The 27552-nt window shown below is 34.5% G+C and overlaps 2 protein-coding genes across 2 annotated transcripts; one reads left to right on the top strand and one right to left on the bottom strand.

The window, feature by feature from the left end:
* Positions 1–10483: 10483 nt before the first annotated feature.
* On the top strand, positions 10484–11381 carry LOC133332732 (uncharacterized). Its single transcript, XM_061541109.1, has 4 exons — positions 10484–10492; positions 10560–10934; positions 10995–11161; positions 11231–11381. The coding sequence occupies exons 1-4, from the start codon at positions 10484–10486 to the stop codon at positions 11379–11381; spliced, it is 702 nt and encodes a 233-aa protein (XP_061397093.1).
* A 14382-nt stretch (positions 11382–25763) lies between these two features.
* LOC133332731 (ubiquitin carboxyl-terminal hydrolase calypso) lies at positions 25764–27280 on the bottom strand. The gene is made up of 2 exons (XM_061541108.1): positions 26220–27280; positions 25764–26023 (listed from the first exon to the last, which is right to left on the bottom strand). Exons 1-2 carry the CDS (start codon positions 27267–27269, stop codon positions 25766–25768), a joined length of 1308 nt encoding a protein of 435 aa, XP_061397092.1. The 5' UTR covers positions 27270–27280; the 3' UTR covers positions 25764–25765.
* Between the last annotated feature and the right edge of the window lie 272 nt (positions 27281–27552).

Here is a 27552-nt window from a genome sequence, read left to right as displayed (position 1 = left end):
AGTCCACCAATCCATGTATTGGCCCGAACGAGAGGCTGTGCTTCAATTGTTGCAGACAGTTTGGATAGCGCCGCCCTAGAAAAAAATCATTCATCCCACCCACGCAACATGTTTATTATAATACATTATTTATATTTATGTATAGGAAGACAAAAGGTTAAATTGGCGGCTCAACTGTTCTCTAATAGTACAGCAAACGCAATACTGCGATGTGAGGCGCATGGTTTAGACATATATAAAGCTCGTATTACAGCTGAATTTTTTCAACTTGTTAACGACTGGTTTGATGTCCATAACTCAAACATAAATACATTTCAATACCCCGGAAAAGTAAAATATATTTCGTATATTACATTATGTAACAAAATTGAGCTATGTTTTTGGGGTGGAAAATTTCTTAAATTTCCGCTTAAACCAAGATTTATTGGAACATTTTTTCGGTGCCTTGAGAAGCAAAGGGGGACTCAACGATCACCCAACTTCAAAAGAATTCAAATACCGTATGAGGAAATATATCTTGGGTTTGTATTAAAATTAGTTTTTAAGACACATCATTAGTCTGTTTCGAGAGTATAATACTTCCCAGAACCTTCTTCTTTGTATTATATTTTATTTTTTCCCTTCACTTGAAATAACGATATTCCGTTGTATTTTAAAGAAACACTCGTTTGGCGTTAAATATCCTATTGTCGGCCACGTCATCTATAGTTATTGACTTAGTTATTACCACTTCTCTTTGCAGCTAGAAATACTGAGCTTTTAGATGGAACTGGAAATGTAAAGATTGACTCTACACAGTGGATTACTTCTTCTCAAATTCCTAGTACCATAGAAATTAACACAATGGAAGAAAATGATCAAGATGAAAACTATAATTTCAATGAGTTGGAGTGTGAAGAAATTAATTCAACTGCAGAAAAATATCAAGATCAAACCTAAAATTTTGAAGAATTGGAATGTGAAAATTTTCAAGACTTAGGTAGCCTACAAGACGATGCCTTAGAATATATAGCGGGATGTATTATTCAAAAACTCAACCTTGATGAGCACCTAAGTCATGAAAACTCAATCACTTGGGTGGACCAGATTTCGAAAGGGTCACTGAAAAAACCATCAACGCAATTCCTCATAAAAATTAAACAGCTAGAGCTGATTTTTGAAAATGTGAATGGGAGCCAAATAAGCCATAACGAACAACTGCATAGCCGGATGACCAAAATGAGTACATATGTAGATCTGCCTGACAAAATTAAATCGTTCTTCTTTAAATGTCGTATTTATTTTCGCATAAAAACCTAAACACTCATTTAAAAATCAAAAAAGCTAAACAAAAAATATTAGACCAAAAAAAAAATGTTAAAAATTCAACTTTAAACTGTAAACGAAAATTTTCTGTAATAATGTAATTTGGCTCTCAGATTTGTGAGATGCAATCCAAAAATATCATGTGATATTCAAAATATCTATGCATATATATTATTATTAACAATATGACTTTTATTGAAATAAAACGGAAATTTTTAAGAATCAACTAATTTACTTTGTTATCGTAGTAAAAAATTGTACATTCTGCACTACGGGAGCAGATCATTAATGTAATCACAACGCATTACAGCTTCAAAAATTTACTTGAATCATGTTCGGTCTCATGAATAGTAAGGAAAATAGAAGATATAACGGAATTTGAATATATTTTTGAAGGAATTCAGGATGGGACATGGACTGCGAATGTTGCTCAATATCTTTAAAATGCATCGTATAAAGCTGCACCATTATATGAGGGGTATACAAAAATATTGGATTTATATTGATAATTGTTTGAGGAGGGTTTCTGTTCACTGTTACATCGCAAATTTGTACCACTTATCATTCACTTATTTTGTAGTACATTAATATTAATACAAACGTCAAATATCAAAACAAAAATAAACAAATCAATTTTGAAGTACGTCATCTAAAATTATTTTGAAGTTATAAGACACAGCTACAGAGCTGTATTTTTCTATTTCCTTCGAAGTTAATCTACCTCTTGTTATTGTACCATGGGTTCATGTTTTGGAATAGACCCCATTTAAGAGTACCACCCCATTTGCGGTATTTTTAAGGTTCTTGCTTCATTATCCAACCGAGGCACCTGTAATTTCGCATATCGAGTTTTCAGATGATAGAATATCTCCTCGCGTATCCTCTCATGAAAATGTACCATTTTTTTATAGTGGTCCACATTACCCGACATTGAATATTTTTATTTAACCATAATTATCGGCTTCAAAATTAATAAAAATTAAAAGTCGGCGATTGTAATTACATTTTTTGTAATATATTTTTGCTAAAGAAAACAAGAAAACCACATAACTTCTTTATATTCGTGAAAAACAAAGTGTTCGACTATTTTGCAAAAACGTTCGACTATTGTGCTAAATGTTCAAATCATACTTTTACAATCAGAGCTACATTTTCTACTACTACATTTTAAAAATTGCAATTATTTATTAAAAACCAAGTTTGATGTTTGTTTTCCTAAATTAGGAAAACATTTATCAAGGCGGCATTGACATATTCCAAGCATTTTCTTAGATATGGGGGTGGTCCACATTCGACGCATAGTCCACATTACCCGAAGTTACTCTATAACAGAGCGTGTGGCAGTTATGCGGTTTAGATATGTACGAATTGTACGAAATTTGCACAGCGCATCATTTATTATGCAACGACTTGCCTTTATAGGGAAGATTTCCATTAAAATTGCTAACGTTTAGTATTTCCTCAATGGAAAAAATTGTCGGTATTCTTAGTATATCCTCGACATAAAGATCCAGCCCATTATTCATTACATCGGAAGTCGCTGCAGAGTGGTTGGAAACATCATTGGAAATAAATATCAGTACTATTATTTTAGAAAATTTTGAGTTTAAAAGTGCCACTGTAGTTTCATCGGAAGTCGCTGCAGTATATTATATTTCCAGAGTGGTTGGAAACATCATTGGAAATAAATATCAGTACTATTATTTTAGAAAATTTTGAGTTTAAAATGCCACTGTAGTACTTGCCGTATTAAGCGGATTGTTTGCATAGTTTCAATTATTTGTATATGAAGTCTCGTCCGATTTTCACTATGGAAGTTTTAACAAAAATTCACATAATCATTCGCTGTAGTATAGATCCATGTAGGATTGGAAACTATTGGTCTGTTTCCGTACTGCAAGAATCTACTCGATTTTACTATTTTCTTCGATAGCATAAAGGAAAATTCGTTATCGTAGTAAAAAGTAGTAGATTCTTGCAGTACGGGAACAGGCCATATATTTCATATAACCAGTGTTGCCAATTTAGCACTTTTTAAACTCGTTTAGCACCAAAAAAAATTGATCTAGCACCTGGCACTTTTTTAACATTTTTAATTTGTTCCAGGATTTTTTAAAAAATGTTAGTATCACTCCAAACAAATTTTCGTTTTTCGATTTCACATTGACACATTGAAGTTTCCTATGTTTCACATGGTTGATTAGATTTTCCAATGTTTTTTCCAGTGAAACGGGGCTATCCATATGATAACCTACGCAACTACCCCAAGACTTCAATTTTCTGCGAAACTAATTGCCGTGTCGGTGAAAAATTCTGCGAAATATCCACCTCAGAATATAAAAATTAAAAAAGAAATGCGGTCGAACTTTTTATAATTCATCCCAAAAATATGTGAGCAAATATCAAATACATCCTATACATCCTATCCCTATATGGGGCTATAATAAAACGAAGATCAATATTGATACTTTTGGTAGAGAATATGGGGAATACCCGGAAACTTCAGTATTAAAAATTCTTGGTAAGGATATGTGTAATTCAATGGGAACCCAAAATACCAAAATACAGCCAGTTTGATTGAAAAATGTGTCCAAAATACCAATTATTGGGTGTACCGTTATATGAGGGCTAGACCAATACCTGAATCGACATAGCAAGTCTCTGCAAAATTTCAGAGCTTTATCTTAAATATTGCAAACTCTATCGTGATTTCAACAAGCGGACATGCGTAAATCGACATAGAATATTATTCTCGCCAAGAATATAATTTGTGGGTTCTCTGGTTAATATTTCGAGGTGTTGCAAACCGAATGACAAATGACGGGTAGAAATCAGTATAATTTAAATACATTTAAAATTCAACTTTACTTCTTCTTCCCGTATTTATTGGTTTATTGCTGTTTGGGTTATAAAAGTGCATCGGGACAAAAATAACTATTTTTGGTTCTTTGCACAAAATTTGGTATAGCTTACTGAATTAGTTCTAGAATGATGTGTGCTAATACCATAGACAGACGACAGCCTTAATTTGCATTAAAAAGTTCTTAATTTGAATTAAAATTTACCCCTGACAGACGAGAGTTTCTGCATTTATGAACCAGTTTTTTCTTTCAAAACTATTGTTTGTCTGTGTGTAGGAAGAAAATATTGACATTTGTTTACAATACTTTTAGGATTACATCTTTTTGAAATTGATACATGACGGGAAGGAAAAGTAACAGCTATAATGAAGATAAAACAGCTCCAAATTTGAAGAAATGTTGAATTTTGCCTTTATTTCTAATTTTTATTTTCGTAAACGTAAACAAATTTGACAACAATCAATTTATTTTCTACAGCATTGCCATATTGAAATTGCTTAATTCAGTATAAATTCAGTTTGATTTTGTGCATTAACAACACATAAAAATGAGGATAATGTACAAGTTAATTTGAATTAAGGCTGTTAATGCAAATTAAGGCTGTCGTCTGTCTAGGCTATAAGTTTCGTGAAAATCGGTTCAGATTTATATATTGCTCCCATGTATAGTTTCGCCCGATTTTAGGTAAATGGTGCACCAAAGTCCCTGCTAATCTTTTTATTGGCATGAATTTTGGCATAGCGTACTAAATTAAGTCTAGAATGATGTGTGCTAAGTTTCGTGAAAATCGGTTCAGATTTAGATATAGAACCCATATATATTTTCGCCCGATTTTAGGTAAATGGTGCACCAAAGTCCCTGAAAATCAATTGATTTGCTCGAATTTTGTCATAGCGTACTGAATTAAGTCTAGAATGACGTGTGCTAAGTTTCGTGAAAATCGGTTCAGATTCAGATATAGCTCCCATATATATTTTCGTCCGATTTTGGGTAAATGGTCTACCAAAGTCCCTATATATCTTTCGATTTGTCATAGCGTACTAAATTAAGTCTAGAATGATGTGTGTTTCCTGAAAATCGGTTCAGATTTTGATATAGCTTCCATACATAGTTTCGTCCGAATTTATGTAAATGGTGCACCAAAGTCTCTGAAAATCATTCGATTTGCACGGATTTTGGCATAGTGTATTGGATTAAGTCTAGAATGAAGTGTACACTTCCTATATATTTTTTCGTCAGATTTTAAGTAAATTGTGCACTAAAGATCCACAGCTAGGCCGATTGACACAACGTAGTGAAATTAATATAAATTAATCTCTGGCAAAGTTTGCTTCAAATTGGTTCAGTTATAGATATATCGTAGATTCCATATATAATTTCGACTTATTTATGTTGAGATTAAATTTTAAACGGTGCACATACCGAATAGCGTGTGTCATGTTTGCTTTAAATCAATTTACACAAATCTGTCCCACTGTGCGCAAACGACTTTAAAGGGCCCCATACACTATAAATCATGTCGTCATGTCAATGAACCCCTTTTTGTATATGTGAGATTGACCAGTGTATGGCAAACTCTTCAATCACTATCGATTCAATCAAAACTCGATTTTTGTCCCAAAAATTGCATTTTGAGCCGTAAATTCAGTTGTTTTTTATTTATTCCGTCACAATTTTATTATTTTTGTACACAAAATTATTTACTGACAACTTTCAAAATGAATATTATTCACCAGATTGATAGGGTTTCATTTTCAAAATCAAAACTATTTTGATTTTCTTTATGCATTGTGTGTGTCACACATACATATATACACTTTCAAAAAATAAAACATACTAAGATAAATTCTGTACGGCATGATGTATAGTGTATGGGGCCCTTAAACTTGCCCAAATTAAATGAAATTTAGCATAGGTTCCAGAAAGACATAAAAATCACATATTTAAATTCGTTCAATTTCATGTCAAAATTCCTTCAAAAAGGCGGATACATATCGACGCCTCCGAACCATAGTATGGTAAGTCTGAAAAGTGAGTTTTTCAGTAGAAGCTTTCAAAGTATGGAAGTTTCTTTAAACGTACGTGCCATGCTAAGTACATTTTGCTTATAACTTTGGTTTGGATTGGCAGATGATTACCAAAATTTCAGTGAATTTAAATTAATGACCGTAGTATCTAAAAACGTAAAGAACTTTAAAACATGCTAAGTCGACTTAGCATACTATGGTTCGGAGGCGTCGATATGTAGAATATACCTAAAGTGGTTAAGGGTATCATATAGTCGGCGCAGTCCGACTTTACTACTTTTTTCACTGGAAAAGTTATCGTATTTGTTATTATTGTTTTATATTTGTTATTGTTTGTGGCAGTATAAGAAATCAAAATTAATCATTACGAAATTAATTATACGTCGTATTTTGACATTTCTACACACCTTGTTTTTTGCCATGGTATAATAATAGAAGGTAACAGCAAGTGTTGTTGTACAAAAAACGATACAACAACCACATAGAAATTTGTTGTTGTAAGTTGTACTAGTGTCAACACATTTGACAGAAAAATGTAAACAAACAAACAAATTATCATCAAATTATTTTTATTTTGAAAATGAAATATTTTCGAATCCTCAAAATAAAAATTGAAAAACATGAATGAAAATCTGTCAAATTTATATTTCTTTCGCTTCCACATCTTTCCTATAATTGAGCCACAGCCATATATATGTGTAACACATATGAAAATGCAGGGAATAGCGAGTTGTTCCTTGAAGAAAGATTTGCTTCCTCAAACTTTCCCAGCAGGAAGATTGAGTAAGTTGAATACGGGAGCACATTTAATAATGAAAAATTACAAATTCTATGCGTTCCCAATTTTCCTGTTGGGTGATTTTTAAAAACATAATTTGTCAAATTCATATTGACACTAGTATTACGTTGGAATCAAATCAGCTGGGACTTGCTGTTACCTTTTATAATTGTACCATGGTTTTTTGCATAAAAAGTGCTATAAAGCGATGGCAGAAACAAGGTCGCCATATGGAATTTCTTCCTTATTAATGTATAAAAATGACTCAGTTATAATCTTATCGACTATATCAGCTGCAAACTTTATTAATTGAATAGCGCTTCTCGGTTGTACAAAATCGATTTGATTGGGTATGTTTGATAACCCAATAATTTGTACGAATTAAAAATATGGGAGATTGCAAATAAATCATATCTACAGATGTGCGTACATTTCGAAAGAGAATATTTTCATTTAAATTTTAAAAGCTGGATGTTGTCAAAAGTAAAATTATAAAAAAATTGGAATCATATGTCTACATGAGACTATCTTGTATAATTATGCCATGCATGAAATTGTTGGCTGCACTACATTTATTGACAAACTGTCAACTGACAACATTCTTTTCGGCATATTTTTCCAGTTAAGGATTTCACCATATGAAAGTACACACATTTACACCAGTTATGGCGATATTCGAGCCATATCTTTTTTACTTTAGATATTATTAAATTTCTTTTTATGCCAGTTTGTTACAATTAAATAATTGACGTTATAAATTAAATATACCAAAGTAAAAAAGATAGTCAGTAACAATGTCACACCCGTCCCGTAGCAATCACCCATATGTATATTCTTTCTGGTAAAATTTATTTATGATTTATTGACTTAATTTTTTGTCCAGAAATTGGAAGATTTTTCTATATATAGGAATCTTTTTCGATTTCTCGTCTATTTATGATTTATTGACTTATGTTTTGTTTTCTTACTGCAATAGTATCTAGTAAAGACGAAAAAAAGTTCTCTTTCCCTAAAATTTACAAATACAAGTTGTAACATCCATGGTTAAATCTTGAGAGCAATGTTCAGCTTTAGAAAATATATTTTGTTTTATTGAAAATATACCAATTGACATACATGAAATTTTATGGAATTTATTTTTAATTTTATTTGAAATTGATATATGAATTCCATATTAAAAATGTGCCAATATCATTTTCTTAAATTAGACTACCTTCTGTAATTATGCCCATGGTACAATTGTAAAAGGTAACAGCAGAACCCAGCTGATTTGACTGCTTAACCAAAAATCCAGTAAAAGATAGTAAAGTGAGAGAAATTTATGCAGTAAGATTTTGGAAACTCAGCCATTTTTGGATCAGCTGTTTTACGACCAACACAAAAATTATTCCACACGTTTTTTAATTTGCAAAGTTCAATATGAAATTAATTTGTATAAATATTAAAGAAAATGGAAAAAATTCGTAAGTAATGCAAAGTTTCATTAAATAAGAAACTAATTCTTTATATTTTTAGGCAAGTTCCAGAAAGAGGGCAATGTATTGATGGAGGAAGATTTAATGTTCCCGGGAAACATACCAAATCTTTTATTGTTCATTTTATTTTTAATATTAAATGCAGTGTTCGTCCTTTGTTTATTTTGGCGCACATTAAAAATGTTTTCTTGAATCAGCTGTTTATTTGCTGAATCTTACTAAATGTTGTCTGTTTAATTTTCTCAGTATTATCGCAAAAGAGAGTAAAAACGGTTTACTCTTTGAACTAGAACTTACTGAGTAAATGTTACTGGAAAAGTAACCAGACACACCTATTATTATACCATGAATTATGCCATGGAAATTGATATATGTGGTCTGTTCCAGTACATTTTTAATAGTAAATCTAGTAAAAGGGAAACATTTCAAAATTGCTCTCAGTGTACAAAATAATTTGAAAAGTTTGGGAACGCAAAACTAGTAAATATGCCAAAATTAGATGGCAATACTTCAAAATCAACATAACAGCCAATCAGAAGTAGGCATTCCTGTTTACCATTTTTACTAGACCAAATTTCTCGAGTAAAAAGTTTACAAAGAGAACGTCATTTTATTTTGTGCTCTCTTAAATTTGAGTCAATGTTTTACCAGTTTTGTGGGTTGAGGAACGGTTCTCGAGTAAAAAGTTGCAAAACATGCAAAATGAGTAGATTCTTTCTAGATTCTAGAACGGAACTATGAATTCCATGTTAAAAGGGTTGCCAACATCTATTTCTCAGATTATTTTAAACCCTATGACGGTACTAAAATTTATTAATATTATTAATATACCCACGGATTTCCTAATTTCGGCTATTAGGGTAAATACTTTTCCCTATTTTAAGTTTCGACAGTCCATTTACAAAAAATAAAATATCAATTCATGGTGTAATTACAAGGTAATGCGTAGCTACCAAGTGATTTTTGATTGAAATGAAATGTTTATGGGAAGGTACGAATACGCATTTTTTATTATTAGAAAACCTTTGATTTCATAGTTTTTGTAAACATTTGCATGATTATATCTATACCTTTGTTTACTCTATGTAGCATGACATTGAAAGATTATTGCTCTAGCTCGTACTTTTATAATTTCCGCCAATATAAATCAAATTAAGCAGAATTTTATGTCAATAAATTGCTATTGATATGATAGCAATTACAGATAAGAAAAAAATAATCTTTCCTAAAAATGGATATAAGGTGCCAAAATTTCGCAATAACAATCAGTTCGATCAGATATTAGTTAAACATTTTCAAAAATGAAAAGTTCAACAGTTTTGCTTTTAGTGGCTTTGATTTGTGGCATTATACACATTTCTTCGGCTGAGTCGGTAAGAGTGTTTTATTGTTTTCATCGTGGGGTAAAGTGTTAAAATTGGGATTCTGTTCATTATTTTTCTTCCAAACATGAGACAATGAAACAATCGGTATTTAAGTGTTTCAAAATTGTCCTCATAGAGCATATAGTTTGCTAAGATTTCGGAGGACGTCTTTCATATCATTTATTTAATTCCATCAGGGTATTTAAATAAATATAAGCCCTGATTTACATCAAATAATTAATAATATAATAATTACTCAAATTTTGTACTTATATACTCAAAATTTCTCAATACAGTTCAGTTACAACAGGTTTACTCTTTACAATTACTTTATTGTTGCTCTAAACATAGATTACGTTGCATTTTCATAGTACCAACAAGAAATAGCCAAATTATAATTTCCAAGATTTTTTTTCGTTTCGTTCGTTTTGGCTAAGCCATTTTATTCAATCAAAATACTTCAATTACATAAATAGCTTAAAACTTACAGTATTCTATAAATAAACATGTTTATGTATGTACTAGCCATGATGTGTACACGACATCCATACTTATGTGTAAGTGCCCAAGAATTTTTTCTGAAACATTCCTCTTATATAGGTTTCTTAGGGTAGAAATGTGGAACATATGGGAATAATTCTATTACGCTAATAGACAGACAAATATATGAACAATGACAAGGGTTGTCACCCTATTTTCTAAACAATAATTATAAACAATTTCATTCGTATATTATTTTTAATTTTTAGGAATGCCAAGTTTGCATGTCCACCAACGATGCCTATTGTGTTGATGAAACTTCATATTATTTGTGCTTAGATGGAAAAAATCCTTCAAAGGCCCAACTGCACCAATGTGATGAAGGACATGTTTGCACAACAAGTGAAAATATTTGCGAACCCAAAAAAGGTGCAAACAACGTTGTTAACAATCCAGTTTGTGGCAGCTCATGTAACAAATGCCCGACAACAGGTCGTTATACTTGCGTAAGTAAAACTCAATTTGGACGATGTGTCAATGGAGCTATAACAATTGTGAGCGCTTGCGAAAAAGGACAGATTTGCAGCGCCGATTTGTACGAAAAAACAGGAGCAATATGCGCCCCACAATGTGTAGCCGATTTCGTAAGTAATTGTCGATCATAAACTAACAAACAATACTTAAATAAAATTTATTTTAATTAGTATGAGGTCACAGCGACATGTGGCAATGCTGATCTGACCACCACTACTACCACTGTAGCACCAATTGATGTGGGACGTCTAAAAGAACAGTGCACGGCAGCAGAAGCTGACCATCCTGATGATATTAGTTACTTTATCAGAAATGCGGATGACGAAGACTGTACAACGTATGTATTATTTAGTTTCGGACAAAAGTCCACACGTGCGGAATTAACTAATTTTTCTTTTCTATCCAGATATATTTACTGCGAAAAATTCGATGATGGAATCGATGCACTTCTGATGATATGCAAAAATGGTTACTTCAATTTGATTGAAGAAAAATGCCAAAGTGAACAACCTGAGGATTGTTCTGCATCAGGTGCTACAACAGTGCCAACTATATAATAACATAATACTATGAAATTATGCTCATATAAGCAAGGTTGTTTTAAAATAAATTAAATTTAGCAAGATATACAGCCTTATTCTAGATATTTGCTAGGGAGATATCTCGCATGTAAAAAATTTTCGCTTTAACATTCTCGCCTTATTCTGAATGAATAGGGAGATGCAAAAAATGCGAGATGCGGATTCGATTTGATTCTGCGCCTAACGACAAGGGTGAGTCAAAAGCTCTGGGTGGACCCAAAAGTGGTCGAAACAGGAAGAAGGTGAAGTCAGTAAAGGAACCATCGTGTCCTGGGGGAGCAGATGTCGGCCCACAGAATAAATCTATGAAGCGCATCCGCTCTTTAGAAGGTCCGCAATAACTTCTCGTCTGGTAGATCCATCTACCTCTTATGCGGCTTGCGTTGGATAACAAACTGCGGAGAAACGACTAAGTACGGAGAAGGCTTCAACCTCCTCTGGAAAGCCGAACTCCAAGGTTCGTAGTCAACGACAGCGTAAGCCGTATGATAGACCAACTAAGGTATCCACTGAAGAAGACCTTCTTGTGGAGATCTTTGGTTGCAATTTGAAGGAGCCCTTCGGTCGGCTATCGTCTGTGGGACGGACCAAGGGGATCGACAGTTTGGTAGTGCCTTCATGCAGAAGGGTGCCAAAGTCATTAACTGTTTAAACAAGAAATCCAAGGCTTTCCTTGTGGAAACCGTTAGTGGCTTTGGCGCGCTCTGGGAAGGAGCAAACCTTTCAGCGGTCTCCCTAGCGGAAATCGCAACAAGACGGATCCTTTCAGCCTGGGTTCCCCACCTTCTGTGGACAAGGAGATCCTGCTGAAGATGCTGGCGCTACAAAACCCCTGCCTCACTACATCGAGCTGGACTGTGGTCAGTCTAACTCCCTGTAGCGAGGATCGTGGTATGGTGGCGAGAGTTTCGGTTGACCCACCAGGGGAGGAGTATCTCAGGGAGCGTGAGGGGAAACTGAACTTCGGTTCAGGATGGGTTCGGTTTCGACTGAACACATCCACCGAAACTCAGTAGGAGTGGGGAAGCGGCATAGGCTGAAATGACGAGGACCTGCAATGTTATAATGGGATGCGACGCAAATGCTCACCATTTTCATTGGGGTAGCTAAGACACAAACAAACGAGGTGAGTCTGTTTTCGAATTTATTTCATCCCATAATTTACTCATATGTAATAGGGGTAGTGATCCGACTTTTAAAGTTAGGGATAGAGAGGAGGTCATTGACTTAACCCTCACAAATCTAGACGACTCCGTCATCAGAAATTGGAGGGTATCTGATGAATGTTCCTTCTCGGATCATTTAAAGATTCTCTTCGAGTTCTCTTTTGTCGGAGGTAGACAACAGCCTTATCGGAATCCAAGGAGAACAAACTGGGAGAAATTCACGGAGCTAACGAACTCCCAGCTGACTCTTAACACAAACTTAGGAACAGCTGTGGAACTCAATGGGGCAGTGTTCTCCTTGGTTGCCATAAGGAATCCTGTCCGCTCACATACCCCGGGAAGAAATCTCGGCCAGTGTGGTGGAACAAGGTACTTGGTGAGCTCAGGAAAGCGACCAGACGACAGTATAACAGGGCGCATAAGTCTAAACTCGACACTGATTGGAACTCCTATAGAGCTAGTTTCAATAAATACAAGAGTGAGATAAAACGCGCGAAGAAAAAGTCATGGGTAAATTTCTGTGAGTCGATAGAAGCAGTCAACGACGCTGCTAGGTTTCGAAAACTACTATCCAAGGACCCGAAGTCCATCGGTAGTATTAAGAAGCATGATGGAGCGTGGACGGAGTCTGGTTCTGAGACTCTAAATCTCCTAGCCGAGACACATTTTCCAGGTTGCAAAGACATGAGTACCATCGACGGTGAACGTGATAACACTCAGCCTTTTGCCACTCCGGATCTGGATCTCATTAGCAAGGTGGTTAACAGAAATAAGATACGATGGGCGGTCAACACATTCAAGCCGTATAAATCGCCAGGACCAGATGGTATTCTACCGGCGATGCTTCAATATGCCTCGCCAAGTAAATATCTGATCCTTGAGAAGATTTATACTGCGTGCTTGACTCTCTCGTATGTTCCGGATCTATGGAACCAGGTAAAGGTTACTTACATTCCCAAAGCAGGGAAACCAAGCCACTCTGCACCAAAAGACTATAGACCCATTAGCCTATCATCCTTTCTCCTCAAGACTCTCGAAAGACTGATCGACCTGGAGATTAGGAGTCGTATAGACCACCTCTCTTAGCAACTCACAACACGCATACATAAAGGGCAAGTCTGTGGAATCTGCACTGCACGAAGTGGTAGGCTATATTGAGAGGAACGTGGAAAATTCAAATTTTACGCTGGCAGCCTTCTTAGATATAGAGGGAGCCTTTAACAACGTTAAAATTGAATCCATAAAACACTCACATAAAGAAGTTGGCATTCCTGATACCCTGACATATTGGATAGATAAAATGCTTAACAGCAGAATTATAAATTCAAGTGTGGGGCATACAAAAATCAGGAAAACGGTAACTACAGGCACACCTCAAAGAGGAATGCTTCCGCCGTTACTATGGCTACTGGTAATTAATATTATATTGAGAGAATTGGGCGGGAAAGGTATCAAAGTTGTAGCTTACGCGGACGACGTGGTGATATTGATTTCCGAAAAATTTCCGTCTACAATCTCGGAGCTTATGCAGAGAGCCTTACTGACGCTGGGCCAGGGCAAATGGTCTTGGTGTAAATCCAACGAAAATGGAACTGGTAATGTTCATTAGGAAGCGTAAGCTCCACCAACACTGGATGGAGTGCAACTTCACCTATCTCCTAAAGCAAAGTACCTCGGCACAATCCTGGACTGTCAACTACGATGGAAAGGAACGTTGAGGAGTGGGCGAAGAGAGGAATGATTGCACTCTATGCATGCAAGAACTCCATTGGGAAAAGCCTTTACAACGTAAACCATCGACTGTACACTACACCTTTTTCAAATGTTATTCAAAACTTTTCAATTGCAATTCGAGAATTTCATTTGTAATTCGAAAACTCAATTTGCAATTTATAACATTTCACTTGTAATTCGAGTATGTAATTTGTAATTCACAACATTTCATTTGTAATTTTAAACTTTTTGTATGAAATTCAAAAAATTACATTTGAAATTTAAAAAATTTCATTCGTAATTCGAATATTTCAATTTGAATTTCGTAGAGTTTCATTTGAAATTCAAAGAAATCCATTTGAAATTCAAAGAATCCAATTTGAAATTCATTACATTTCACTTGTAATTCATAAATTTTCAGTTGTAATTCATAACAATTCATTTCAAATTCATACATATTCCTTTTGTGTTACCAATAATATTTTTCGAATTTAAAATTAACTGTTATGAAAAACAAATGGAATGTTATGTATTTCAAATCAAATGTTAAGAATTTCAAGTGGAATTATTTAAATTTCAAATGGAATTTCATTAATTTCAAGTGGAATTTTATGAATTTCAAACGCAAATACTTGGAATTTCAAATGGAAGTTTATGAATTTCAAATGGAATTCTATGAATTTCGAAAGGTATTCTAGGAATTACAAATGAAATTCTCGAATTACAGCTGATATGTTGTGAATTGCAAATGGAATTCTCGAATTGCAAATTATATGTTGTGAATTACAAATGGAATTCTCGAATTACATTTGATATGTTTTGAATAACATGTGAAAAAGGTGTAGTTGTATAACACTGTGGTAAAGCCCATCTTGTCCTATGGTTCTCTTGTTTGGTGGAACTGTCTGAGCCTAAAGTCGACATCCAGTAAATTAGACAAGGTACAAAGAGCCGCCACGATTTTAGTTACAGGTGCCAGAAGGAGTACGCCACAAGCAGCTTTGAACGCAATGCTGTACTTCAAGCCTCTGGGACTCAGCATTAAGTGTCAGGCTGCGCGTAGCGCCCTAAGGCTGCACGAACAAAAACTCTGGCAGAACTGTACCTTTTGGGCATGGTAGTGTTCTGAATGAACCAGGTATAACATTGGACCAACGCGCTAAACTAGATTTGACGTTGTAGATGTCGTTATTCCTAGTAGAGACGACTGGAAACGAAGTAACCCTCCTCTTGACGTTGTAGATGTCGTTATTCCTAGTAGAGACGACTGGAAACGAAGTAACCCTCCTCTGGACGGTCTGGCCTTCTATACAGACGGATCCAAGATGGAAGAAGGTACTGGGGCAAGCGTCTACTGTGAAAGGTTAGGCCTTGAGTTATCCTACAAGCTGGATTGCAACTGTTGTGTTTTCCAAGCTGAAATCTTCGCGATCTGGAAGGCAGCGGAATTGATAAAAAGTCTAGATGCTGAGGTCGATGAACCGGTGACTATCTTTGTGGATAGTCAAGCGGCTCTTAAAGCCATCAAATCTTGTTGACGGGAACCACCACTGGTCACTGCAACACCAGGGCTTTTACTAGTAAATGGGATCTTGATGCAATTGATTACTGTAGACTCTGCGTTGATAAGGAGGAGACGGAGACAAGTGAGCATCTTCTGTGCCACTGTCCTGCCCTGGCTTACAGACGGCACAGAGTAGTGGGTGCTCATTTTCCACTGAGTCTTAGTTTCTTCTCAACAACCGAACCTGCTCTAATCTACAGCATAATTAGAAACATAAAGTGGTTAGGAACATACAACCTTGGCACGTAACACATATTCTGTCTGACTCATCGACCTTCATTCTTCTTTCATTCATTCATGTAAGATTCTCAACTCTCCTTTAATTTACTAATCTTCTCTCCCCTATAGATCTGTCTTTGGTCTCTTCTCTTCACTGTATCTCTTGTGGATGATCACAACGGACCTAACCGGTCTCAGAGTGTTGCAGTCACACATGTGTACATGGAGGTTGCTGCTTGCAGGCGATCCTTGCTGCCATTGGGTTTTTAAATTTATTGGTTGTCTTGCTTATTTTTCCGGAAGTGCTACTCGGTCTATTTTCGCTTCTACTTATTTCCCATTTTTTACTTGCTTGTCTCCTGTCAGGCCTGGACCCAGGCCGAACGTCAGGAGGGGAAACACTAGTTCCCTCCTCCATCACTACCAAAAACCGATGAATCGAAGTGACACCAAAGCACGTTGTCGTTAAAATAAAAAAGAAAGCTATATCACTTGACTGTTGTTGAAAAGAGACGGCACGTTAAGCCGTTACAGTGCGCGTCTTGGTATAGTTTTCCTAGATTATTTTTTTTTTATTTTGAAATTTTATTTTTAATATAATAAAGATATTAAAAGTAATCGCCAAGTATAGAAAGAAATCAGTCATAAAGCACATCGGCGAAGGGAACAACGTCGAAATGTACAGCCAAAAGGAAGAGAATTATTATTCCTTTAGCTCTATGGTACACAATCTTTGTATTTGATACGAACTGCCATAAAACACAAAAGGCATTTGTTTGATTACTAATCTAATGTTTTTCAATGTTTTCCGAAGTTTTTTAAGGTATTTCTTTAGTTCACAAAAATGATATTTTTCTTAGTCGATATGACGCCGCTTCACAATTAATTTTCGCACGCACAACTTCACTCAACAACTCGAATGTTAGCTATTTGAAATACATATTTACTAGCTGGTTATTAATCATAAGCTCTAAAACATTTCGTTGTCATTGAGCCAGAAAGGGGTTAACACTTCAAAGGAACGGCAACACTTCACTTCTGTGGTCACAATTGCTAATTGTCGCATGTAAAATTTCAATAATTCATTGTTTTTAATATCACAAAATTATATTTGGAATTAAAATTATTTCAAGACACACATACGCATTTATTTCAAATATTAAAAAAAAAACCCGACTATACTATTTTGATTTTCATACTACATGAAATTCTCTTGTCTCCTACACACTATACTGCCAATAAACCCCTGTGTTACAAAAAATATTGTATTTTAATTCGAACCAATATATACGTACACAATTGGTCTGTTCCCGTACTGCAAGAATCTACTAGTTTTTACTATTTTGTTCGATATCATAAAGGAAAAAAGTGTTATCGTAGTAAAAATTACTAGATTCTTGCAGTACGGGAACAGACCAAATAGTAATCTACTATTTTTTACTACGATAATAACAACCTTCTTGTGAAAGCTATTTTTAGTTTTTATCCTGTTTTGGTTGGTATTTTGCGATTAAAAAGTTGACAGCAAGAGAAAACTATGGCATCAATTCGCCACCCGGTAGACCTTTGGTATATTCCCGTAATGCAAGAATCTACTAATTTTTACTATTTTTTCGATATCATAAAGGAGAAATTGTTATCGTAATAAATAAATTAAAAAATATTTTTCAGAAATTTTCGCTGTTTGAATTAGATTCGAGACTTACAAGCAATAAAGAAATGGAATTAATAGATTTTCCAACTCTTACAGCCTTACATAAAATTCAACTAGCTCGTTCGACGTTTTTCACCACAAAAGTAGAACACATGTATTTATATGAATGTTACCGAAATACGTAGAACGTACAAAATTTCATGTTGAACAATTTCAACTTTGACAGAACGTATTTTTAATTTTTTCTTTTGTTGAAAATAAAAACAAAACATTCAGGAAATTTGAAATTTCGAATGAAAACTAAAAATAAGTGGATTAATTTCATAAATTTTCAATTATTTTTTGCGGTTTGTATTATTTGCTTGAAGATATGGATTCGACGTATTTTGGTAATAGGCCGTACACAACATTTTGCCATAGTGGGGAAGTTGAATATTGTTACGAATATAACTTTAGATTTAAGTTAATTTAGATGAATTCCGTTAATTTAAGAATTTGTATTGTAACGTAAATTTCTACTACGCAGTTTATTCGAATAACTTCACAGCAACAACTTCTGTATAGATTTTTCTACATCCTTCCATTTCCTCTTTCATTTTCTATTTTGTTATTGACGTACAATTCTTGTTAAACGTCATCATTGATGATCGCTTAATTCCTCTTTCTTTGTTACTCCCTCGCCTGTATACGTGTTGTTGTTATTGTTCACCCAATGTAAGTTTGTATGTGTTTGTTGCATTGGTAGATTGTTCGTAATCTAGGTGTTACCAGATCGTCTAGAAACTTCTGTAGCGACAGGCAAGGCTCATATAAATAGGGGAATGGCAAGGCAGTCAGTCAGTTGTGAATCAGATCGCGAATTGAAACCGTCAAGTAAAGTTAAGTGCAAAGTAAAGTTGTGTCAATAAAATCATTGTAATATTCGTAATCAGAAAGAACCCGCGTTTTATTTAGTACGAACTGTACTGGGAAATAAAACAACGTCTACACGGGATTAAGTAAAATCCAAGAACGTAACAATATTTTTGTACGCCCCGTCGGATTTTAGGTGTCGTTGTTATAGCCTAGACAGACGACAGCCTTAATTTGCATTAACAGCCTTAATTCAAATTAACTTGTACATTATCCTCATTTTTATGTGTTTTTAATGCACAAAATCAAACTGAATTTATACCGAATTAAGCAATACTATAGAAAATAAATTGATTGTTGTCAAATTTGTTTACGTTTATGAAAATAAAATTTATAAATAATAGAAAATTCAACAATTATTCAAATTGGAACTGTTTTACAATCGTTATATCTGATTTTCTTCCTTTCTGCAATGTATCAATTTCATAAAGACGTAATCCCGACAAATATGTTAACATTTGCAGTATTTTGACAAAGAGTTGCTATGAAAAATTGTATAACAACGTTACCTATAATTAGACCTCGGATTTTTGCATATTTTTTATGCTTTATCCGATTGGACTCAAATTTTGTATTTAGGCGTTTCATGCTTTAATTGATCGATATTTGGGGTCATGTCAAAAATATGCAAAAAATATGCAAAATATGCAAAAAGTAAAGTAAAGTAAAATTTTATTGAGACTCTTCTTCTTTTCGATAACATAGTTAAATGTACTAAGAATGATTAGCCTAGTTAGAACTATATACGTCTTATTCTAACACTTGGAATGTGGTATGCATCTTTGCAAACAGTAATAATATAATATATATGCGAACACATACAAGAGAGAGTGAAAAGGCTTGCTCCCGGCCTATACATTTGCTGGCAGAGCATTTTACGTCTGCCAAATATAAATAAGCTTAAAACAAAATAACAAAAACAAAATAAAATCAAAATAAAAACAAATCATCTGTCTGCATAGACAAAACAAACAGAGCGCTTACTAGGTAAACAAAGAAAATTTTGAATTAAATAAAATGTTAAATACTAATTAAATTCATAAATATCACAGTAAGAAAACTTATTAAACGATTGCTTATAAATAAAGCTAGATTGTAGTTATCACAGGTGAGTTGATTATTTGTTAATTGTTGTTAGATCTATGTGCTGCGTATATAGAAGGAGGCAAAATTAGTTTAACCTCGATGTGATCCAGGTGTTGACCTTGTGTAGAATACAGGTGGAGTTCTGTCCGGATCAGTGTCGAAACTTTCGTTAAGAATGCCAACCGGCGACAGGTAAGTTGAGTTATTCCATGAAATGTGTTTTTCTCTTTCATAAATCTCTTTCATTAGGTCATTTACGTGAGTGGACAGTTTTTCGGCAAAGCGTTTTTGTAGCTGGAGAGCATAAAAGCAGAACGGCTGCACTCCCGAGACATCGTAAATATAGTTGTTTGCGTACATTTTCGTTGGGTTTTCATATTTTTTACCCACACATCTTCTTAAAATCTTACGCTCGAAAATTTCTATCTCCTTTGCCACTGTTGGAGAGATAGAAAACCATATTGGGAAACCATATACAAGGACTGATCTTATTGCCACTTTATAAAGGAGGATTTTGGTCTTTTGAGGTAAGTGTTTACTGTTAAACAAATACGTAAATAACCCAACATACTGTTTTGCTTTCTGCAATGAAGTTCGTCCGTGAGGATTGAATTTAAGCAGCTTGTCAAATGTGATGCCAAGATATTTTATACTGGATTTAAAAGGGATTTCAATTCCGTCCAGCATTATCCTAAGTTGCTTACTTTGTGGGACTACCATTCTTGGGCATTTCCCTGAAGCATTTCTGATGCAAATGGCTTCGGATTTCGCAGCATTTATTTTTATACCCCATTTCTTGTAAAATTGTTGTATGATCTCCAGGTGTTCAAAGGCATACCTAAGGGCTTGCTCCGGTGATGTATCGTTTGCATAGATAAGACAATCATCTGCGTAAAGGATGGCTTTTGAATGATTTCTAAGATGCGGAAAATCATTGAGGAAAATGTTAAATAGAAATGGGGCCAATACACTCCCTTGGGGGACTCCACTGCTGATCAATCCATATCTTGATGAATCATTGTTGATTTGAACACAGAATTTTCGCTCAGAAAGGTAATTATATATAATCTTGACCAGGAATGGATCAATACCTAAATCAATCATCTTATAAATAATTCCTTTGTGCCAAACAGAATCAAACGCCTTCTCGATATCTAAGGATATGGCTACAGTACAAATTTGATTCCTCAAGTTTGTCGTGATGTCGCTATGAAACTTGAGAAGCGCGTGCTGTGTTGAATGATGTTGTTGGAAGCCAAATTGGAAATCAGATATAGGATTGATGATGAATTCTTTCTCTATTTTCTCTTTTAGGACATGTTCAAAAATTTTGCCCAAATTTGAGAGAAGTGAAATTGGACGAAAATCAACGACGGATTCGCTATTGGGTTTTTTCTTAATTGGAATTATTTTTGCTATCTTCCACATAGTAGGAAAATATCCATTGTTGATTGAATTATTAAAGATGTTTGTTAAAACGTTTATGGCAGCATCCGGAAACTTGCGTAATGTATAATTAGAGACGTTATCAACGCCTGATGATTTTTTAGTGTTAATTTTCAGGATAATTGATTTAATTTTTTCAGCATTCGTGAAGTGATAGTCATCTCGATTACTAATGGACGTGAATTGGTTACTAAAGGAGTAGATGCGAGGAGGCAATGATGAAGAGAATGATGCAATTCGTGAATCAACATCATCGACAGGAGAGTTTGGAATCGATTCTCGGAAAACGGACGAATAATACTGATGGAAGTGATTAGCTATTTCGGACGAATTAGTAACTCTGTTATTATCAACGACAATATGTTGACAGAATGGTGATTTTTTCCTGCCGCTGAAACGATAAATTTCCTTAAAAGCGGACGGACCAGGCTTGATATTTTGCAGACGGGAATTGAACAGCTTTGCTTGTTCGAGCTGGATAGACTCTTTTATAATGATTTTTAACAGACTTATTTGTTTAGAGAGAATTTTATACTCACGACTGATCCGATTTCCAGTTCGATGAAAGATTTTTTTAAGTTCTTTTTGCCATTGATATTTAATTCTGTATAATATTTTTGATCTTTCAGAAAGGGGAAACTTTCCATCGCTGACCGCTATTTTCTGAGAGTGTGCATCATGGACAGTATTGTAACATCTGTTAAAATCCTGGATAACAGCATCAATTTCCTGATTTGACAAATTTTGATCTGAAGGTGGCATGAAATCCGATATAGCAGTTTCAAAATCGGCCCGAAAATTATCCCAGTTCGTATCTTTATATGAGATGAAGGTTTTTGGTGTATTTAATAAAATCTCTGAACATTTCAGTTTCAGTTCTAACTTCAATGGAAAATGATCCGAAAATGTTGGCAGTGAGGAGATGCTGAAGTTTGTCGAATTACTGTCCACTAAACCTGTGCTTATTAAGAAGTGATCTAAAAATGATGGACCATTTGGGTAAGATGGAGATGCATCACAAATGCGTTTAACGTCCAGGATATTTGTTTGCAGCCAAGCCTTCAAGGTTTTTCCATTTGTATTTTCCACAGGATCACCCCAGGAAGGACTTCTTGAGTTTAAATCTCCACCGAGAATAAATCCATCGAAGTTAGAGCATAGATGCAGAATTTTTCCCAAATCTGACTCTAATTGTGATGATGGATAATTGCATGGGATATATACTGAACCCAGAACATACTTTTTCTGCATTCCGTTGTGCATTGTGTCCAGCCTTACGAGGGATGTATTAATGCCCACATCATTTAAAACAATTTTGGTATACTGTATAGACTTCCTTATGAAAATAGCAACACCAATTGTAGACTCATCATAGATGGCATTGTACCCGTCGATCCTTATTCTCTGATTTCTCCTCAGATGACATTCTTGTATGAATCCAACATCAATGTTATTGTAAATAAGAGTTTTATGTAGATCAATTTGCCTGCTTTTATCATTAAGAGATCTAACATTGAACGTTAATAAATTTATGACTCTATGGTCCATATTGTTCACGTACTTTATTTAGAATTCTTAAGAATTCAGCTTTGGCTTTGGATTTTTCCATTTCTTTGAAGTTATTGATAAACAGTGAGATTTCTTCTTCCAGTGTCATTTCCTCCGGTTCCAAAAAGTAATTGGCAAGTTTTAGAAAATCATCAACAATGGATGGCTTTTGTTGATTGTTTTGTTTAAATAGGCTGGCAAATGATTTGTGTGGAGTTACGGTGGAAAAGTTTACTGCGTTACTAACGTTTTTCAATGCAATGTTTTTATCCTCACGATTTATTTCAATATTTTTTTGTTTACCAGCATGATATTTCTTAAATGAAGGACATCCCTTCCAGTTTGCTGGGTGCCCAAATGTTTTGCAGTTTACGCAATATGGCTCTGAGGAATCCGTGCGCGATCTTTGGCATTCTCCTGGTCCGTGAACTTTGTCACACTTCATGCAATTATATTTTGCATTACAGTTGCGTGCAATATGTCCCCACCTTTGACATCTGTGACATTGAATGTCACCAGTTTTATTTTTTGGTTTTTCCCAGCATATATCTTGAAGAAACAACGATTTTACATGGGAGACATCGCCAATATTTTTGCCAGGTGTTAATGACACTAAGAATAATCCTGTGTCTATGCCATTCTTAGTAGAATTTGGCGTTGAAAATTTGGTTACCGAAGCCACTGTATTGGGAACCACAATGTCTAATTCGGTCTTGACTTCAATGGGATCGTTATACGAATATAGCCCTCTTAAGACCAAACCAACCTGTTTCATTTCCTTTGGAGTGAAAGAGTAAGAGTGAATCTCTTTGGCTCTCAAGATCGCCATCATCGAAGAGTGGACTTGTGGATCAGCAAAATAAAGTTTGCTTTTATTTTTATTTATATTTTTGATTTTAAATTCAGAATCCTTGATAGTGTTTTTCAAAGATTCTACAAGGGCTTTGATGTTTACGTTAAAAACAAAAATGGGTGGACACCATTTTGTTTTATTGGTCGGTGTATTCTTAATTTTGTTACTAGTTCCTTGAGTTTCTTTTGCCACTGGAGGACACTGAATGTCAACATCTGATAATACACTTAGTATTCCAAATTTGTTTTGGTCATTTGGATCGTGATTTTCCAACTTCTCCCGAAGCTCTGAAATATCAATGTTCATCGATTGATTTGATTTTTCGATTCGCATTCTTTTACGATCGTTTGTTTGTGTAGTTGCTTTTGATGTAGAAGCAACAAGTACTTTGCTATTGGAAGTTGATGCCACCTCTTCTGCCACATCAAAATCCATATCGGGTAAGGTATCAGGCATCATTATTCACAGAAATGCAAATATGACGCCTGAATAAATAATATTTCCAATACTGTGGGTTTGTTTTTTGATAAATTTTTTGCCGGTCAGAAAAATACGTCTAACTAGTTTCAGAGTTGCCGCAGAAGATCAAAATATGCAAAAATATGCACGGTATGCTAGGTCGATATGCGATAAATATATGCAAAAAATATACAAAATATGCATTGTCGATATGCAAAATATGCAAACATATGCAATATATGCAAAAATATGCAAAACATCCAAAAATATGCAAAATATGCAAAAATATGCAAACATATGCAATATATGCAAAAATATGCAACATATGCAAAATATGCAAAACATGCAAAAATATGCAAAATATGCAAACATATGCAAAAATATGCAAAAATTACCAAAAATATGCAACATATGCAAAATATGCAAAATGTGCAAAAATATGCAAAATATATGCAAAAATATGCAAAAATATGCAAAAATAAGCAAAAATATGCAAAATATGCAAAAATAAAAATATGCTAGGTCGATATGCAATAAATATGCAAAATAATTGCATTAAATATGCAAAATATTTAAAATATACAAAAATATAAAAAATATGCAAATTATGCACGGTATGCTAGGTCGCAATATTAAAGATAGAACTTTGAAATTGTGCACATATATTATTATTACTCCTAGGATGTTTGGTATTGGAAATGGGATATATCGGTCCACGTTTTAGTATATCGCCATATAACGGTTATATATGTTTGCATGTTTTATACATATATTTAGCAAATTTTTCATAATGCCCCAAAAATCTAACAGTTGAACCATACAAAATTAGATTTCTATAGGTTAAAAATAAAGAAATAAAGAATCTTTTTTTTTATTAAAATGATTACATATGTGAAATATGTTGCTCATATTTGCACATATTTTTGCCTATATTTTGCATATTTTATGCATATATTTTGCATATTTATTGCATATCGACCTAGCATATTTTGCATATTTTTTGCATATTTTGCATATCTCGTGCATATGCAATATATGCAAAAAATTAAAAAATGTGAACCCTTCAAATAATTCTAAATCCTTTGAAACGAATTTGTGTCCAATCAGAATTTCGATATCTTCATTATTAAAAAATATGCAAATATGCTAAATCCGAGGTCTACCTGTAATCCGACGGGGCGTACAGAAAAATTCAACTTCCTCACTATGGCAAAATGTTGTGTACGGCCGTGTTACCCAAATATGTCGAATCCATATCTTCAAGCGCATAATACAAATCGCAAAATAAAATTGAAAATTTATTAAATTAATTTAAATATTTTAAGTTTCCATTCGAAATTTCGTATTTCCTCAATGTTTTATTTTTATTTCCAACAAAAGAAGAAATGAAAAATACGTTCTGTCAAAGTTGAAATTGTTCAACTTGAAATTTTGTACGTTTGACGTATTTCGGTAACATTCATATAAACACATGTATTCTATTTTTGTGGTGAATTTTAGGTAATATTCAAAATACGGGTTGTAAATTTCACAACATTTGTATATTCATTCCATTCAGCAAAATAAAATCGGTGAAGACCATGTAAGTTTCATTTTAATAATTTAATCACATAAACATTAAAAATATATAACTATATTATACGTTATTTTGGAGTGTTCCGCTTTGAGAACATTATGCAAAGTTTTCAGTGTTTTTTACTTTACTTATTTTTTGTCTACTTATGGCTTCTTCGTAGTTACTTATTTCCTTTTTTTACATTTGTTTCGTCCTTTTCTTCGACGTCCTGGTGTTTTTGGTGATTTACCATTTTTTTGTTGTGACACACTATTGGCACTCGTTTGTTTGCTAATGCGGTTAACGGCGCTTTGTCCACCAATTTTCTTAGACGGAAGCAAATGCTGACTTACTAATTCACCCAAAACACCCTGATGAGCCAACATTGATAAAAATGCGCAAATAAATTCATCATAATTATGTGTGCGGCGGCAATCATCGACCTGAAATAAAATAAAATGCATTCAGAAATTTCAAAAACATAATATAATTTTTTAATTCAATTCTCAGTTTGTAGGCGAGAGAGATGAAGGTTCCCTCAACTCTCTTACCAACAATCTATAGAACTGAGGCAATTGAAATTGCCTAATGTAAATCAGGACTTACAAACCCTCAAGGAAATGACTTGATGTGCCTTACCTTGAACATATAACGGCGATCGTTTTCGTCATTTAGGTGTTGTTCATTTATTGCTATTTCCGAATCGAGATTTTTTAAAAGTGATTGTAAATCTCTAACTGTGAAGGCATTCGAGGCATCCAAAAGCGGTGACGGAGAAACACTTCTTGGTTGTGATTGCTGTTGTGAAGTAGATTGTTCCCCGTTTTCTTCAGTCCTTGAAGTTGTTCCATCCGATGTTGCCTCATTTGCTTTAAGTAGTTTTTGAAGGGTTCCGGAAACTATGGCCTGGTTGGTGCGTAACATTTTCAATTTGTGTGTTATAGCAATTCGCCTGTCGGGTACAACAGCCATTAAATTGAAGCGAATGTCCTGCTCACCAGTGGCAATGCCTAAACGTTCTGCCATGACACGTCTGAATTTATCTGTCCAATCTTCACATTCTTCCCAACCTCCATGATCCATTGGATAAGGTTTCAAGCCATCCAATTCGAAAAGGTGTCCATTAATAGGCACAAAACTTACAAAATGGAAAGCCTCGCCGGTAAATCGACCCGTCGACACGCCAGAACCGGCATTACGCTCCAGTAACCGTTTTGCTTGTGGCATGGCATGTGAGTTGTGAGCGCAAGCCAACTCAGGTGTGTTTCCAATGGCCCAACCTTTATTTTCCGGTGACATGCCCTTTGTATGGCTCTTCAATCTTCCCAGCGTCTCTCCAAGATGTATATCGGATTCGTCACAGTTTAACAATACCGAAAGTAGAGCATGGGTTGCACAGCTGTTTGGTACAACCTGCTGGGCAAAAAATATATTTGCAACTGCCTCGTCATCCTTGACAAATATTTCTGCTGTTGTCTCCACTATTTTGCGACGGGCCCTCCTTTCTTCAATCCATCGGAAAAGGAAGATAAAACCATACACTGGACCTTCGATTGGCTTTTGCAAATCATATACTTCCTCCACCTGAACTCCTTGTACACCAAAATCTTCAAGTAATAATGTAAACAGTCCGGGGTCGGATTCCAATTCCAACCAGCCTTCAGTCAGCCGATTAATGTCTACCGGCATTTTAGAAGACATGTTCTTGTGTGTGTTTTTGTTAAATTTATGAAATTTTTTCTTTTGTTCTGTTTTTATTTATTTATTTTTTTTGTATATAAACAAATTACAATTCTAAACAAATTAGTTCAACGAGGCGCTTCTCCGAAATAATCTACTGGAACTATTTCTAGCATAGGTATTAATCGACCTTCGATGAATCGATTTTTTGTACTGTAAAGTTATACGGCTAGTACACACCATGTGTTTTGAATGACAGTATAGAATTTAAAAGAGTACACACTATCAGTTT

This window comes from Musca vetustissima, unplaced genomic scaffold, assembly GCF_032173495.1.
Source record: "Musca vetustissima isolate MV318-11 ecotype Yass unplaced genomic scaffold, APGP_CSIRO_Mvet_v1 utg13330, whole genome shotgun sequence".
In the NCBI taxonomy this organism is placed as follows: Eukaryota; Metazoa; Arthropoda; class Insecta; order Diptera; family Muscidae; genus Musca; species Musca vetustissima.
This window is presented reverse-complemented; position numbering and strand designations above follow the sequence as displayed.